Here is an 18,708-nt window from a genome sequence, read left to right as displayed (position 1 = left end):
TGTTAAAAAAAATCAGAAAATTTGAAAGCCGAAAAAACAGTATTTGTGAAAAACGTTTTTGTACTTGATTTCAGCAGTGTTTATTATTTTTTTTATTTCGAATCTACATTGCGTGGTGTGTTTATACACCCTGGCATTATTGTGTTAGTCTTGTTTATTTTTGTTGTTGTTGTTGTTATTATTTGTGTGTTGATTGCATAGGCGAGTCTAACTTTCGGGGCTGGGAGGGCACAATATGTTAATGACCCCAAAACGCAGTGTCAGCAATAAAATTAACTCACAAGAATATTTAAAATAAGTTGACAATGAGCATTTTTTGTTTCCCATCATTCGTGAGGGGAATTCTAAATCTGCTTAGGCAATACTTTTTGCCAAATTGGTCATCCATTGAATTTGGTACGCCAGCTGGTGTCGTGCCAATATAGTTACCCCAGTCAAAAATTGTATCCCCCGGGCGGAGCCATAAAGAGGTAGATTTGTGTCTTTATTATTCAATCAAACAAAAGTTGCTTCAATAAAAATACATATTTCCAACCAAAAAAAAGTCGCTTCAATCAAAAAAAAAAGTGTTTGAATGTAAAAATAAATTTGTAACTCAAAAAACTAAAAAAAAAAAAAAAAAAAAAAAGATGCATGTGAAAACTATTTTTCTTTATTATTATTATTATTATTATTATTACTATCATTTTTTTTGGATTGAAGTCAAGTTTTTTTTGATTGAAGCAACTTTTTAATTGAAGTAATGTTGATTTGTGTTTGGGCCACATTTTGTCAAGGACATTTTTCTCTTTATCATTCAATCAAAAAATTAGTTGCTTCAAAAACAAATACAGATTTTCAAAAACAAAATCACTTCAATCAAAAACAACAAAAATTTCAATCATAGAAAAAAGTTTTTGAATGCGAAAAAAATTTTGAGATTGAAAAATTTGCATTTGAACACTTAATTTTTCATTGAAAAAAGTTTTCTTTGAAGCAATCCTTTTTGTGTTTGGGCCATATTAGGATTAGGACATTTGTGTCTAAATCATTCAATCCCCCAAAAAAGTTGCTTCAATCAAAACAAACAAACAAAAAAAAAAATTAAAAATATTTTTTTCTCTAATATATATATATATTAAATTATATGCAAAGCAACTGTCTGTCTAAGGTGCTCGAAAAAAATAATTTCGACCCATTATGAATTTATTCATTTTTGTTGCAGTTTTATTGCTTTATAACTTATATATATATACAGTATATATATATATATATATATATATATATATATATATATATATATATATATATATATATATATATATATATATATATATATATATATATATATAGGAAAAGTCTCCTACATGCAATGACACTTTTCGGCCACCAGGGGGTCCTGGCCCCCTTAAAATATGTTTATGGTTGATTGTTCATTTTGGTTAATAATAAAAAAATAAAAAAAAAACATTCAATGTGCTGCTATAAGACAAATTAACAAGTAGAGGGCGCTAATACGCCGCGTCACTGTTGACGGGGTTCTTCGATCACGTGACCGCCAACGTCGAGTTGTTGCCCAGCTTCAGTAGTCATTAGTGACGAGATTTGTCGTTCACTTGAGCAAACGAATCCATTCCGGTTCGTTCAGTAAAAAGATTCGTTCAAACAAATCGTTCAACGAATCGTTCGCCCCCCTCATCTCCCTCCCCGCCCAAACGAATCGTTCGGTTACTGAACGGGAAGTGACGTTGCCGAACGAATCACCAAAGACCGCTTCGCAGTATAACTGAACGGGAAGTGACATTGCTTGGTCCCTCCCTCTCTTCCACATTGACCACTCGTCGTAGTTTCAGAAATGAGTGACAGGCGGTATCATTCTGCTTTCACAGACAGCCTCGTCTCCCTCCTGCTGCTGCAAAAGCGAGGGAGAACTTCCGCGTCGTCTGTCCTAGTTCTATGGGCTCAAAGTCATGGCTCGTGCTTGCATTTCGATTTAGGACACGGTTAAACATTTTCCTTTTGTGAGGGGAGTAGGGGGCGGGGGCGCACGGACTTTCTTTAGCAGGTTCTTGATCACACATACATATACAGCATGTTTGCTGTCACGAAAATAAAAATACATCGAAAGTTTAATTTCTGAATATGGAACGACCAACACATCATTTTTACATCTCGCTCTGTTGTATTTTTGTTTTTTAGTATTAAGATGATCGTGTTGCATTTTTGCACTGGTATTAATAAATAAAATAATCCGGTCAGCTCCCCTGTCGTCCCCGCATCTCAGATCGTCAAATGCTGACGAGAAATAATTGTTTGCTCTTTACGATGTCGCCTTTCTACTCTCATTAGTCTGTTAAGAAAAATGTAGACATATTGCGACATCTCCCGTGTCCGCGTGCTTTGTTTTTGGGCGCTTGAGTAGCACATGATGGAAGGATTGACATAATTTGTCAAACCAACCAACACCTGCCACGAAGAAAAAAAAAAAAAAACACTCGGAAAAAAATTACATGTATATACAGTTTCATTGCAAATCAGTATTATGGTGATCATATTGTTTTTTTGCACTGGTATTAATAAATAAAATAATCCGGTCAGCTCCCCTGTCGTCCCCGCATCTCAGATCGTCAAATGCTGACGAGAAATAATTGTTAGCTCTTTACGATGTCGCCTTTCTACTCTCATTAGTCTGTTAAGAAAAATGTAGACATATTGCGACATTTCCCGTGTCTGCGTGCGTTGTTTTGGGCGCTTGAGTAGCACATGATGGACGGATTGACATAATTTGTCAAACCAACCAACACCTGCCACGAAGAAAAAAAAAAAAAAACACTCGGAAAAAAATTACATGTATATACAGTTTCATTGCAAATCAGTATTATGGTGATCATATTGTTTTTTTGCACTGGTATTAATAAATAAAATAATCCGGTCAGCTCCCCTGTCGTCCCCGCATCTCAGATCGTCAAATGCTGACGAGAAATAATTGTTAGCTCTTTACGATGTCGCCTTTCTACTCTCATTAGTCTGTTAAGAAAAATGTAGACATATTGCGACATTTCCCGTGTCTGCGTGCGTTGTTTTGGGCGCTTGAGTAGCACATGATGGACGGATTGACATAATTTGTCAAACCAACCAACACCCGACACGCTGACACGAAAAAAATAAAATAAAACACTCGGGGAAAAATTGACATGTATATACAGTTTCATTGCAAATCAGTATTATGGTGATCATACTAAATATTTTTTTCTGTGCACATATGAGGTAAATATCGCTGCCATGAAGCCTCCATATAGTGACAGTTCTCTGCCCGCTTCACTGCCGTCACGCGACCGCAGCTCAGCTTTTGCTTGCCTCGTAGCTACCCGTGTTTTAAATTACTGTAAATTTGATAGTATGTCGTCATAGGCAGTCACGAGTTTGTTGAGAAAAGTACTACTCTAAACAATGCTCGCTAGATTTGTGTGGTGTTTTTGTCTGTTTGAGCAGCATTTGATAGGCTCCACGTTAACAAATATGTGACAAAGTCATTTCCTTTCATTTTCTGATTCATTCACCGCATAGTCATTACTGGAAAATCAAGTTAGCAGCAAGCTAGGTCAGGAACCGGAGGACCGAGTCACTGAACGGGAAGTGACAAAACTCAGTCTTGCCCCCCTGCCTGCACGCTGGCTGCTTATTGGCCACACGTGGACGTGAGTGACAAACGCCCTGATTCTGTTTCCGGTCCCTCCCCTGCCCGCGATGAGGCTGGCGTCTGATTGGTCGTGTGCGATGTCAGAAGACGCTGCCGCTTGCTCAACGCCCTCCCACGCAGCGAACAAGCACCACCTTCATAGAACGAATCAGTGCAGATGATGATTAGTTCGGTCTCGTTCACCAAAACAATTCGTTCAAAAAGAACGAATCGTTCGCGACCGATACAACACTAGTAGTCATGGCGGTGTCCGGGAATCTTGGGGATGGAGTAACCAGTACCACAGCCGTAGCAGTCTCTTGATTCCTTTTCGCCACCTTCATGCGGGACTGTATCCATCGGCGGCCGAGATATCACAAACACCCCGCAGGCTGCTCGAGCTTCTCGCCATGGCCGACCGCGGCTTTGAGTTGTCGGCTCTGCCAAAAGAGGTCAGGGACCAGCTGGCGGAGTTGGACCTGGAGCTGTCCGAAGGTAAGAGAGCTCACTTGCACCACGGCTTTGCGAGGAGGTTGTGCAGCAGGTGTAGTGTTACCTTTGGATCTGGACTCGACGATAAATCCTCCTCTTGCAGTCACTGACCTCTTTTCTAGCTGTTTTTTAAGCATTATCTTTTGCAACATCCTTGTTGATTAATACGGTTGGCACTTGGAAATGTTTCTTTTTGGCATTTTGTTTCTCTTACTATGTTTCTGTATCACAAACAAGCTACATGGCCATACTTTTGTGTCAAAGAAAATGGGTCAAGTTAGTGTTTGTGTATGATATACTCTATTGTATTCAACTATACATGTTAGCATCTTCGAACATTATGTTGCATTTCTCCCTTCTTATGAGCGCCTCACAGTCCCTCTGTACTCTGAATTCGCAGGATACATGAAGCTTACATGTTGTGTGAGTGCAAGAAAACAAAATGGAATATGGTGGTTGAGACTGTTATGCAAGTCAGTGAATCACAGTGCAGCAGCCTGATTGGTGCTGTGCAGCTCTCAGGTGCCCGAGGGTGGATGAGTAATGTCATGTTTAGCATGGAGAGCCCAACACAGGGGCCTACTAGTAATGTGCTGCAAGAAAGATTGTGGTTCTTTCTTACTTAAATACATTGGTCATTATTATGTATGCACCAATGTATTTTAACCTGGCCATTTTGATCGTTAGAGTTGTCCGTTGGGGATATAACATGGTGGAAGTGGTGATAAAATAGCTATTACAGTCAAAGGAATAGGCTGTGAATAGATATTCACTGACATTTTTCATGCTTGCGTCATGTCAAACTGTTCTGTGCCTGTCATAGATGTCAGACAAGACATAAGACCACACAATTCACTCACTGGTTCAGTGATATTGTTCTACATCAACAATTGTACTCACAATAGTTTAACTGTCCTTTTATTAAACAATAATAAAGAGCTGGATTTCCTATTTATGGAATCTACCCTTCACAACAAGGTACTAGGCATGTGCCGAGCCAAAATATCAGGGTTTCACGGTATTATGGTATGGCGATTACAGCTCTAAAATATGTTACCGTACTGGCCCGAATATAAGACGGCCCTGATTATAAGACGACCCCCTCTTTTTCAAGACTCAAGTTTGAAAAAAGACTTTGTGAACACCAAATTAATTTTTATACAGAAAATAATTACAGTACAGCCGAAACAAATGATTATAACAATATATTTGAGAGAAAAGGCATGTTATTTTGCCTCATTCAAATCTTAATATCTGAACATTTCAATATGGAAACTAAAGTGAAATCACATTCGTAAATGAATGGCTTCTGGTTTTTGAAATGTAAATAAACCAATCTATTGTGATAAAACAACAAAACTGCAATAATTGCATTAACCATCAAAGTGAACTCTTACTGTAACTGTATTCTTGAAACAAATCTGAATAAGGAAAAACATTGCAATAAAATAATGCAAACTGGTTAAACTTGAGAGTAGCTGAGATCTGTCATGACAGAACATCGCTTCAATGATATCTGGCGCCATCTAGCGTCGTGAATGGGTTTAACGTCTAGACCGTGAATATAAGACGACCCCCACTTTTTCAGTCTTATTTCAATGCAAAAAACAATGTCTTATATTCAGGCCAGTACGGTACTTTGAAATATCTGGGTTAAGGAAAACAAAAATCAATTGAACATAATTTTTATTTTTCAAAGCATATTAGCAAATTGGAACATAAGTATAATGTTAAGTTAAAATACATTTTAAAAAATGATATTACATTACGATAAACACAGTCCTTTAGGTGAGCCTAAACCCAAAGCCACTGCTCAACATTATTACCATCAGAAGAAAAATAATTGAATTATTTTCCGTAAAAAGTACTTGTGTATGACCTATATCATGCTTACATTGTACACACACTCTTTCTCAATCCTGACTGTTGCCAGAGAGAAAAAAAACACCATATGTTTTACCACCGCTAGACACACTAAACACGCTGGAGTTAACACTCATAGCTGGTGGGAAATGTCATGTGAGTGTTTACTGACCTTTAATTTTTTATAAATGCGAAATAATATTGAAGGTATTGCCTCCTCGGCAGACACCTTCCGCAAACATGTTTTACATGTCGGTTAGCCCTCCTCCTCTAAGCCGTGGCCGCCTGTAACTTTTCTGTAACCGAAGTATTCCCATACCAGCGATCTCGTTTTCTTCAATGGGGGAAAAAATCAGGAGTTTCACCTCCTCCAGCTATTGTGTAGCACAGCTCACTCACTGACCCTGAGCAACAACCGGTGGGGGAGGGTTGAGCTTTACAGCTGCAAGCGAGAGATTTTCCATGCGTTTTTGAGACATTAAATAGCTAATACCTTAGAGAAAGTGTGACAGAAATTTTTTGCGGTTTTGAAAACTTGACGTTTTTATACCACAGTATACCTGAAACCTGTATTTGGCACATGTTTACAGGGTACAATCACCTGTTTTGGCTGAAGACCCAAATTCTGTGATAAGGATCACAATAGACAAACAAAAACTATAGAAAAAGTGGGATCCAATTGCCATAAATTCTTCAACTTTTTTGTCTCCTTACAACATTGTATTGGATCCCCATTGCAATCAGATTGTTGCAGTACTAAAAACTGCAAATTTATATCTCCCTCTTTCTGTACGTTTATCCAGAAAAGTTTTGAAAGAATCACAATATTTGTGTAATAACTAAATGAATTATCAACCAAACGGTGATCTTAACATAGCTTAAAAGCACACATTTGCTTCTGTTTGAGAGCTGTTCAAGATACAAGCTGTCTCTCTGCTGAATGTGTGTCTTAAGTTTGGGCAAAAAAAAACAAACAAGAAAACACACAAGGTTTAATTAATTGGTGGCAGAAAACTTAACAAGCAACTAAGTGTGAACAATTGTTTAAAGGAAAAAAAAAATTCCTCTTGAAGTTTCAAACATAAGACAGAATTTCAGTTTAGGGTAAATAAATACAGCTAATGAAAGTGTGCTAGCTTAGTGCTAACAAAAATACAACAACAACAACAACAACAAAAACCACCAAAAAACAGTTTAACAAGTCTAGCATTGATGTTGTGGTAGATGTAATCTCTTAAGCAATTAATATTTGAATGCAAATACTCCATAAACGCATTCAGATTGACAGTATCATTTTACTCTCAGGCATAAACTCCTTATCTTAAAAAATGACTAATATTGTGGTAGGGTACTGAGTCATTCAGTTGTGAAAGTCTTCTTCATTTACATACTGTATGTATCACAAATTATTTTGGTAGAAGTGTTTTGCGTTACTATGGTCACGGAAAGAATTCAACTTGCCACGCAGGGTACCAATGTACGTCTATTATTGTGGTTTAAATTTGCTTTAATGTACATCTGCACTTTACTGTTTAAGTCAATTATTTTCCTCTGTTTAACAAGGTCATAATTGTGTTTGTAATTTTTATATCAGAAAAGGGGAATTAGTCGCCTTTACGATGTTCAATTTGCAAGTATTAGACATTTGTGCATTTAGTTTTACAGCTGAAAGCCGTAGATATTGCCAAAACTGTGCAAATACTCTTTTGTTGGTACTACCAACTTGAACAATTTAACACTGTACTGGTTAAGGAACTTAATGGTATCATACAGGCTGGTAACCAGTAGAGCTGGGAATCTTTGGGCACCTAACGATTCAATTACGATTACGATTCAGAGGCTCCGATTCGATTATAAAACGATTATTGATGCACCCCCCTCCTTTTTTTTTTTTTTTTTTTAATAAAGTTTTGTACATTAGTTCCAAAATTGTTCAAAAATACTCTCAGGCTAAACCAAACTACTATTTCAGTATCAAGTTAACATATAGCAGTAAACAAATATACAAAAATAACATTAAATTAAAAAAACTCCAGTCCCCATTCTGTATCAGCAGCTTTAAACTACATTCAATTAATTTAATGTTGTGAATCAACCGTTAAAGTTGTTAAAATTGCTCCCGTTATTCCATAATTTCCCTTTTGTCTACTTTTGACATGTGAAAGTTTTAAAACTATTTTAAAGATAGATTCAGGTCAATATTTTACCGATTTAGGAGTATTTTAGATAAAAAGTTAATTAGGTTTGCTTGGAAGGTTCGCTACAACAGCATTGCAGGAAAGTTTACTGCTTTAAGATGGCGGCCGTTTACTAACGCCCGCATCTAGCTTTTTGCAGATGTGCTGCTACCGCTACCGAGTCTATAAGCCATCTAGTCCTATATAAATGATATCTACCGTAACATTATGTAGCTTAGCTGTACTTGTAGCAGCTTTTCGGCAGCAGGCAGGTATGTTGTGGTGTTTTTTTATCTCGTGGCATGAGTTGAGCTAGAGCCGTGAGTTGAGCGTTGGCATTACCCGAGGGGCCGGTTAATGAGAAGCATAATGTTTAGCTACTCCCGCTCCGTTCCGTCCCGAAGCCCGCGCGGCGCGCTGAGTGTGTTGTACTTCCGCTTTACTTGGCATATTTCAATAATCGGAATTTGGATGTTTGTGAATCGTTCTCGAATCTTCCACGGCCGAATCGCGAATAATCTAAGAATCGGAAATTTTGCACACCTCTAGTAACCAGTATGGGAAAAGATGCCAGGTTGTGGCTGTTTATGAATTTCCCACACTCTGTTGAGGTGTTTTTCACTGTAAAACTGGAAATATGCTTATTTTTCCTTTTAATTTGACAAATCACCCTTAAAATGCAGGTACCTTTTTTCACTAACTTTTTAAGGTGATTTGTCCAGAGCAACATCAAGAGGAATTTGGTGTTTTCTTTCATAACGTTAAGAAAGTTGCCTGAGTATTAAGCAAGTATATAGATGTAAATTAAAGCATAATAAATCATACCATTAAAAATCATTACCTTTTGTTGGCTCGAAATTTGGTTCTGGATCATTGTTGCGTGAACAAAGGTGCTTTTCCGTGCTTATTATCGAGAGGGCACTACTGAAAACAAAGTGTTGTGAATTTAAAGGAGGAATAAAAATATTCATTCTTTGCACATGTACATTTTCTGATGTATCTATCTACATATATTTGGTTTTTTTACAGTTATTTGTTGGGCTTCTCTGAATCTATGAACAAATCTATTCAGAATTGCACACATTACCTTTGTAAAGATGTAAATTGTAACAGAGCTCCTTTATGACAACACATTTTACAGTGCATGTATTACCCCAGACCAAATTAATCACAATATTACTTACATCAAATCACGTCTAAACCTTTATGCATACGTTAAAGATTTCAGGTCTCAATATGCAGATAATTTATATTTTCAGCATACTACACACCACACACCAGAACACATGTGGTTTTCACACATAAGTGTCCCCATGGTCCATTTTATAACGCAAGACGTGGCTAAACGTGGAACCTGATGTAAAAGCAGACCACTACTTAATTTTTGACCCACATAACCAACACTTACTTCTTCCCTAGAGAGGGTTACCTCATTGGCCAACAGAGCTAAAGTGTTGCAGCTTTCGTCTCACGCGATGGTCTTTTTTTTTTTAACTTTCTCCAACATTTTTTGTTGGTGTCCGATGATGACTAGCCCCCGTGTAATTTTATGCCTAATGGCGTGGGGGAAGGAGGGGTGTCATTCTAATGTATATAAAATCAACCACAAAGTTTGAGGTGTGTTTGGTAAAGGAAGCAAAAGACAAGAATTAGGGGAAAAAAAGATTTTTGTTTTAAATTGCAAAATCAAGGATAAAGAATAACAAATATTTGGCTTAAGCCACTGCTGTCTAAAAAAAAACTTTGTTGCTCGTTTGATGTTCGCAAAAAGGCACTTGGGCACTCAACAGAAGTTTTGGCAAAATATTTTGTTGACTGATGAAACCAAAGTTGAATTGTTTGAGAGTAACACACAACGTCATGTGTGGAGGAAAAATTGAACAGCTCACAAACATCAACACCTCATGCCCACCGTGAAGCATGGTGGAGGGACCATCATGATTTGGGGCTGTTTTGCTGCTTCAGGGCCTGGACAACTTGAAATCATTAACAGAAGAATGAATTCAAAAGTTTATCAGGATGTTTTGGCGGAAAACCTGAGGTTGTCTGTCAAGACAGTTGAAGCTAAAAAGAAGATGGATGCTGCAAGTAAATTCACTTGTACTTCAGAATGGTTTCAGAAGAACCAAATACACGTTCTAGAGTGGCCAAGTCAGAGTCCAGACTTGAACCCCATTGAGATGCTGTGGCATGACCTAAAGACAGCGATTCATGCCAGACATTTCAGGTATCTGACTAAAGATTAGTCCTGATTAATGTGCCAGATTGATTTGTAGCTACAGGAAGCATCTGGTTGAAGTTATTGCTGCCAGAGGGGGGCCACAAAATAGTAAATGTGATGGTTCACTTACTTATTTGTCCCCCTTCTGTCATTGTTTGCATACTATCCTCATTAAAAAATGAAAACCTATAAATGTTTGGGTGGTTTTAGTCAAAGCAGATGCTGTTTTTTCATCTGTGTGATTTTGACAAAGATCAGATCACATTTGATGGTGATTTTATACAGAAATATGAGAAATTCTAAAAGGTTCAGATACATTTTCATACGACTGTATACTCATTTGGCATATCTTTGAAACTACAACACTGAGGAAGGTGATTCTATTTGCTGAAGCCTAATTAAACAGTACATTCAATCACAATTTTAATCTGAAAACTGATCGGATCAAGAATCTTTTGTCCATCTAAATGTAGCCATTCTTTTCAGACTGCAGTGCAAGTCGTAAGTAGACACCCTGAGTGGGGCTGTCCCAGGCCTCAGAGGATGACGCCTCTGTCTTTGCTTGCAACTTTACACCAAAGTCTGTGCGCTGTCCAGATGCCCTCACCATACCACCACATGTTCTCTAACCGTCAAATGTGCTGACCGTCTGGATCAGTGGTGTGCTCTGCTTAGGACGGGCCAAGCTGCATCTGGCACACCAATAAGTCGAGAACTCTCTCATGGATATCCTTTTTCGGTAACAATCTTCCCATTGTTGTATCAACCGGGACTCCTTCAGTAAAGTAGAGGAAAATATGCAGCACAGAACTAGTTGTTTTCGTGTGTGTGTATTAGCATATGCTTGTGCGCGTATGAGGGAAACACAACCCACTATGTCTTTGAATGAAAGGACACAAAGAAAGCCATTGAGGGGATCAAAGACTTTATGATTGAGTCGGACTGGAATTCCGAGCTGTGAGCCACAACTGTTAGAGCGACTCAACGTGGTAGCGTGCAGCTCTCCTGGCATCTATGCACTTGTTTGTTTGCATATTAAGACTGAGAACAGTACAGAAACTTGCAATTGCTAGTAATCTTTTTTTAGATTGTGATTAGATGTCTTTTCAAATAAATCCTTTGTTTTTCTTCATTTTAAAAGTATAATAATAGTGTGTTTAATAGAGCTGGGAAACTTTGGGCACTTAATGATTCGATTACGATTCAGAGGCTCCGATTCGATTATAAAATGATTATTGATGCACCCCCTCCTTTTTTTTTTTTTTTTTCTAATATTTTGTACATTAGTTCCAAGATTGTTCAAAAATCCCCTCAGGCTAAACCAAACTACTATTTCAGTATCAAGTTAACATATAACAGTAAAGGTGTGCAAAATTTCCGATTCTTAGATTATTCGCGATTCGGCGGTGGAAGATTCGAGAACGATTCACTAACATCCAAATTCCGATTATTGAAATATGCCAAGTAAAGTGGAAGTACAACACACGGGACGGAACGGAGCGAGAGTGGCTAAACATCATGCTTCTCATTACCCGGCCCCTCGGGTAATGCCAATGCTCAACTCACGGCTCTAGCTCAGCTCATGCCACGAGATAAAAAAAACACAACAACATACCTGACTGCTGCCGAAAAGCTGCTAGAAAAGTACATCCATATAATGGTACGGTGGATATCATTTATATAGGACTAGATGCATTATAGATTCGGTAGTGTTAACAGCACATCTAAAAAAAGCTAGATGCGAGCGTTAGTAAACGGCCGCCATCTTAAAGCAGTACACTTCCCTGCAAGGCTGTTGTAGCGAACCTTCCAAGCAAACCTAATTAACTTTTTATCTAAAATACTCCTAAATCGGTAAAATATTGACTTGAATCTATCTTTAAAATAGTTTAAAAACTTTAGGGAAATTATGGAATAACGGGAGCAATTTTAACAACTTTAACGGTTGATTCACAACATAAAATTAATTGAATGTAGTTTAAAGCTGCTGATACAGAATGGGGACTGGAGTTTTTTATTTAATGTTATTTTTGTATATTTGTTTACTGCTATATGTTAACTTGATACTGAAATAGTAGTTTGGTTTAGCCTGAGAGTATTTTTGAACAATTTTGGAACTAATGTACAAAAAAAAAAAAAAAAGGAGGGGGTGCATCAATAATCGTTTTATAATCGAATCGGAGCCTCTGAATCGTAATTGTAATCGAATCATTAGGTGCCCAAAGGTTCCCAGCTCTATATAACAGTAAACAAATATACAAAAATAACAGTAAATAAAAAACTTAAAAAAGTAAGTAAAAGTAAGTAAAAAAATAAAAAAGTTAATTAGGTTCGCTACAACAGAGCCTTTTAGAGAGGTCTACTGCTTTAAGATGGCGGCTGTTTACTTACGCCGGAAAGTCTGTCATTTCGCATCTCTGTTCAATAATACATGTTCTAACACTGACGTCGTCTGTCATTTTGAATCTAGTTCTACATATATCTGATATCTACTGTAGCCCTATGTTTGTAGCAACTAGCAACAGGGCGTTGTTTGTAGCGGCTGTCAGCCGCAGTCAGGTATGATTGTTTTTTTTATCTAGTGGCATGAGTTGAACATGATATTTACTCTCGGTCCGTTCCTCATTGCGTCCCAAAGACCGCGCTGACTGTGTTTTACTTCCGCTTTACCTGGGATACAATAATCGGAATTTGGATATTTGTGAATCGTTCTCGAATCTTCCACGGCCGAATCGCGAATAATCTAAGAATCGGAAATTTCGCACGCCTCTAGTGTTTATGTTGTAGCCAGCAGCAAGTAACCATAGTGTATATTGTCCGTCTTTCTTCACAGGGAAGTGGTGGTAACTTTCTTTTGTCTATTTCTTATATTTCCACAGCCTCTAAATGCACATTTCACCATGTTGCTGTCCTTCCGCGAAGACTCAGCAGACTGAGCACGAGTGGCCGAAGCACTCCTCTCTCACATTTTGAATTTATTTGTCCATGTTATATCTGTTAATATTGTTTTTTATTGGCATGCTAAGACAGGACCATTGACTTGCGCTAGCTTAGCCACTCCGGAGCCCTGAAACTAATAAGTAACTCACAAACTACATGGAATGTGTTGAAATCAACTCCACCGACTACCGTATTGGCCCGAATATAAGACGGCCCTGATTATAAGTCGACCCCCTCTTTTTCAAGACTCAGGTTTGAAAAAAGACTTTTTGAACTCCAAATTAATTTTTATACAGAAAATAATTACAGTACATCTGAAACAAATGATTATAACAATATATTTGAGAGAAAAAGCATGTTATTTTGCCTTATTCAAATCTTAATATCTGAACATTTAAATATGTAAACTAAATTGCAATCACATTCGTAAAAAATGAATGGTTTCTGGTTTTTGAAATGTAAATAAACCAATCTATTGTGATAAAACAACAAAATTACAATAGCTGCATTAAAAATCAAAGTGAAGTCTAACTGTTTCTTTAGTCTTGAAACAAATCTGAATAAGGAAAAACATTGCAATAAAATAATGCAAACTGGTTAAACTTGAGAGTAGCTGAGATCTGCCATGACAGAACATCGCTTCAATGATATCTGGCGCCATCTAGTGTCGTGAATAGGTATAATGTCTAGACCGCGAATATACATGACGACACCCATTTTTTCAGTCTTATTTCAATGCAAAAAACACCGTCTTATATTAGGGCCAATACGGTAATTAAACCCACGCTAACTCGAAGATTAAGCGTAATGTGACAAATTCTGAACTTCCGCTTTAAGACGTGAGTGTTTCGAATTACAAAAGTGGCCACTGAACAAATTCAACCGTAAATCTAGGTGCCAGTTATCACAGGCAAAAGTGTTTTGGCTGTTAATAATTGGCCGTTGTTAGTTCATGCTCCTAAATTTGAAGCCTATTTTGCTTTATTCAGTTTATTTTCGGATGCAGTGCTCTGCTTGGTGTCCAAATAAAAAAACACAATTTTACTCAAGAGGGAATCCTTAACTCCACATTACCCGAAATATTTTTTTCCTCCAAGAAGATAAAAACAATCTGTTATTCCATTATTCAATTGCTGCAATGCATACTGTACAGGCTTTACATGTTAGCATGCTAACATTGAAAGCTTTGGCAGAAAGGCTATTCTTTCCTATTAGCAGCCTGTTTCATACTGAAAGGGGGGTAGAGAAGCCAGAGATTACAGTCCTGGCAATGTCTCTCAATCTAGGTCACAGAGCATCAGGGGGCAACAAGCCTGTGAGCCACACTGGGCCCGGATGTGACAGATCTCTCACAACTACCACCATGACACCATCAAGGCCTTGTCTCTAGCTGTTCCTCTGTTTCACCTTTATTTGACTCTTCCCCCCATTTTTTTTTTTAAACAAAGGCTATCATTGTACATACGTATACTGAATCCTTTAGTCAACAAATCCAGTGAGAATTGCAATTCTTTCTATTCTCATTACATGTGCGCTTTATTAAGGGTGTGCCAGCTAAGGCACCCCACGATTCGAAGGCAGTACTCATTTCTCAACACACCTCCACAACACAAAGCTGACCTTAAGATGCTCTTTTTCACAGGAAAGTGCAAAAACATTAGCTTGCTAGCTAGTTTCGAAGGCAGTACTTATTTCTTTCAACAATACAATAAAATTTTCACCGGTGGAATGAATTCCACATTTTCTGGAAACAAACAATGTGCTTTTAGAAATAAGACTTCTTTTAACCAGATTTTTAAACAGATTTCTGAATTTCGCATGTTTGTAGTGTTACCGCTGTACTTAATTCTGATTTTACACATTCTGCATCTGGAGTAACTTTTGTACACCACCAAACAACGCACAAATGGAAATGGAAATACGTTAGCGAATTCGCTAATTAGTATAGCGCTTGGCACTAACTAATAACGTCTCAAAAACAACAACAATAAAGGCTAAACAGTGCAAGAGGGTTCGTTTACTTACAATATAGACACACACGGGAATTAACAACACACTAGGGACATTTTCAAATTAACACGACTTGAACCTACTGTTTGACAAATACAAGGAGCAACGAACTATCTGTCTTCCCCTCTTGCTCTAAAAAATAACTTGCGCACAGAAGAGGACCCAAAGCGTGACCGCCCGGTCCCTGCCGGTCTCATACACAAATTTACTTTCAAGTCTTTTGAACAGGAGTTAATCTCTCGCTCAGTAACTTCCGCTGCAGCCATCCTCACCTTGTGCGTGCCTTAAGGTGTCCGGGCGGCAGACGCGTCTTGAATTTCGTTCCGCTAGCAGCGGCTGTCATTAAGTTACTAGGGAAAATCATTGTTTTTGAACATTTATGAATTGTAATTGAATCGTCACGTGTTGAATCTTGATGAATCTTATAATCGATGTATTGGTACACCGCTACTCTGTATTGGACCTACTGTTCGGCATTTTTAGCCTGCATACTTAATCATTCCGTAATTAGCACTAGGGCTGCAGCTATCAAATATTTTAATAATCGAGTATTCGACTGAAAATTCTATCGATTAATCGAGTAATCGGATAAAACGTTGTTTTTTTTAGGTAAGCAGCAATTATAAATATACACAAGAAAACAAGACATTTCATCTAATACTGAACCATTTTCAGTCAATCAATGTCTTTATTTTCGATGTACATTGTTGAAAACAGCCAACAATAGGATCTCTGAAGTGACTTGAAGAAAAACAAATATTTTTATTGTTTTCACTCAAAAACTTCTAGATTATATAAAATGAATAAAAAAATAAAAATTCTTACCTAAAAATTTCATTACGCTTGATAACACACTAGGGCTGCAGCTATCGATTATTTTAGTAGTCGATTAATCAATGAAGTAGTTAGTTCCAACAATTGAGTCATCGGATAAACATGAGAAAATTAAAATACCTGAGCTGGGCATCAAACGGTATTAAAAAAAAAAAAAAATAGGGATCGACATATGTACAACAAAAGAACAATTGGCTAACTTACATAGCAAAAGTCCACTAGCTTAAATGCTATAAAATACTAACTTTTTTTTTTTTTACAACGCTTTCAACAAATAGTTCCGACACATATTCCCACAAAAATTGGCTAAATATACCTTAAACTAAATTACGAATGCATTAAAAAACATTAGCTCATACAAAACCTAGCTTATGTTGGTCTTAACAGGGAGCAGCTGGATTTGGCCATGTAAAATGAGGCAGGCCAGAGGGCAGTGTATCCACCCAAATAAATGAAACTAAATGCAAACACTTTCGAAAACAAACCATTACAACTCCACTTTAATTAAACGAATACCCGAAGCAGCAATATTTAATTCGAATCTTTTATTCTAATCGAATACTCGAGTTAATCGATTAATCGTTGCGGCACTAATTAGCACGTTTTTAACTACCTTAACCAAACAAAGTGAAACAGCTCGGAGCATCACATTCAAATGTCAAACAATCACAAAATAAAATGTCGGCACGACACGTAATATGCCTAAATGACAGTCAGTACAGAAGCTGAAAACTTCCCTTCTGATTAATTGCCAAGCTAATTTACAATGCACCCCAAGTGTATACACAGCTTCACTTTTTCTACAAACTTTTTTTCCCTGCTTAGAATAATTAACAGCATCCCATACTGACAACATGAACTTAATGGCAAGTGATGGTTCATCATCTATCGTGGCTGTTAAAGTGTTACAAAACTGGCTACTGGTTCCCTCCTGAATGGAATGGCTGTATTTTATTTCAGTTCTTTCTTACAGAGTAATCGATTCAATCCGAAACGGTTTCCATTTCCGATGCACACTCTATGGCAGACTCATGAGAGCCAAATCATTTCTAATAACAAAATAAGTTAGCCATTACAGGAACAGTGCTCATAATCATAGTCATTTCTACACATGCTTTTAACTGGCTTTATTGATTCTTTTCAGTAGATCATAGATTTAATAAAGTTGTGTACGTGTTCTAGACATTGTATATCTGTGCACATGTGTGCAGAATGTAGTGGATACAGGCAGAAGTGAAGCTGATTTATCCTATCGATTTAAAAGCTCATTAGGTGCTGCACAAGAGCTGTTCCTATGATCTCTTTACAGGGCCACCAGGCGGTCCTCAGGATCTCTCCATATGTCACACAGGAACATACTGGTTTTTGGAAATGAATCCAAAATGTTATCTAACATCTTAACTGTCTATTTTCGACTCACTTAAATGCAGACACCTACACACAAACACAGCACCAACAGGCGCTATGGAGAATGCATGGAGGCTTTGTGGACAAGAAAGACTGAATAATTTAGACAAATGCTCCACATAAACACACACTGTCAGCTGGGCCACTGAAATTTCTTGTTTTTAACTTCACTGTGAACTAGAGATGTCCCGATCCGATATTTGGATCGGATCGGACGCCGATATGGGCAATAAAATGCAGATCGGTATCGGGTTGGCCAACACGGAAAAATTCCGATCCAGACTTCCGATCCAGTTTTTTTAAAAAGTCCGGTCCGTGTTTTCCAGCGCACCGATTTACATAATCCATTCCAGTCTTTGCTTGTTTCCCTAAAATCCGGTCCGCATTTTACGGCACACCTTCAACACACTACATTTACATTACCGTCTCCCAATTTACCGAGCGACTTTATTGGTAAAAATGTCAGCTGTGTGGGATCATTTTACCTTAAAGGACGACAAAGACGAAGAGGCAGAGTGCAACATATGCCACAATAAAGTCAAGCGTGGTGGTAAAGCTGTAAGAAGTTTTAATACAACCGACCTAATCAAGCATTTAGCGAAATACCACCACAAACAATATAAGAAGCATGTTAAGAAAACCAAAGACAAAAAGAAAGGTCCTACGCAACTAACACTGGCAGAAACTTTTCCTATGCGTGACAAACTGGCATTCGACAGTCCCAAAGCCCAGGGAATAACAAGAGTCATTGCCGAAGAATTCATTCTGGATGACGAGCCATTATCTCTCGTGAGTAAAGACGCACCATCCAACACTTAGAACCACGGTACAACATGCCCAGCCGTCATTACATCCTTGAGCGATTCGGCCGTGGAAGATTCGAGAACGGGTCACACGCATCTAAATTCCGATGATTGAAATATGTCAAGTAAAGCGGAACTAATACACAGCGCGGTCTTCGGGACGCATTGAGAAACGGACCGCATTGCGTCCAGAGAGTAAACATCATGCTTGTCATAGACCCGGGTAATGCCAATGCTCAACTAACAGCTTTAGCTCAACTCATGCCGCTGGATAAAACACACAAGAATACCTGACTGCTGCTG

The 18,708-nt window shown here is 37.9% G+C and overlaps 1 protein-coding gene across 5 annotated transcripts in view; it reads left to right on the top strand.

The window, feature by feature from the left end:
- The first annotated feature begins 3,918 nt into the window (after window positions 1-3,918).
- dip2bb (disco-interacting protein 2 homolog Bb) overlaps window positions 3,919-18,708 on the top strand; it is a 145,589-nt gene continuing 130,799 nt past the window's right edge. For all 5 annotated transcript variants that reach the window (XM_057845157.1, XM_057845155.1, XM_057845156.1 and 2 more), the window contains exon 1: window positions 3,919-4,153. In XM_057845157.1, the coding sequence (XP_057701140.1) occupies window positions 4,069-4,153 (85 nt within the window). In that variant the 5' untranslated portion in view covers window positions 3,919-4,068. The remainder of the gene's footprint in view (window positions 4,154-18,708) is intronic.

The sequence above is a fragment of the Corythoichthys intestinalis genome, chromosome 9 (genome assembly GCF_030265065.1).
Source record: "Corythoichthys intestinalis isolate RoL2023-P3 chromosome 9, ASM3026506v1, whole genome shotgun sequence".
Lineage (NCBI taxonomy): Eukaryota > Metazoa > Chordata > Actinopteri > Syngnathiformes > Syngnathidae > Corythoichthys > Corythoichthys intestinalis.
The sequence above is the reverse complement of the archived record's forward strand: the minus strand, read 5'-3'. Positions and strand labels throughout refer to the sequence as shown.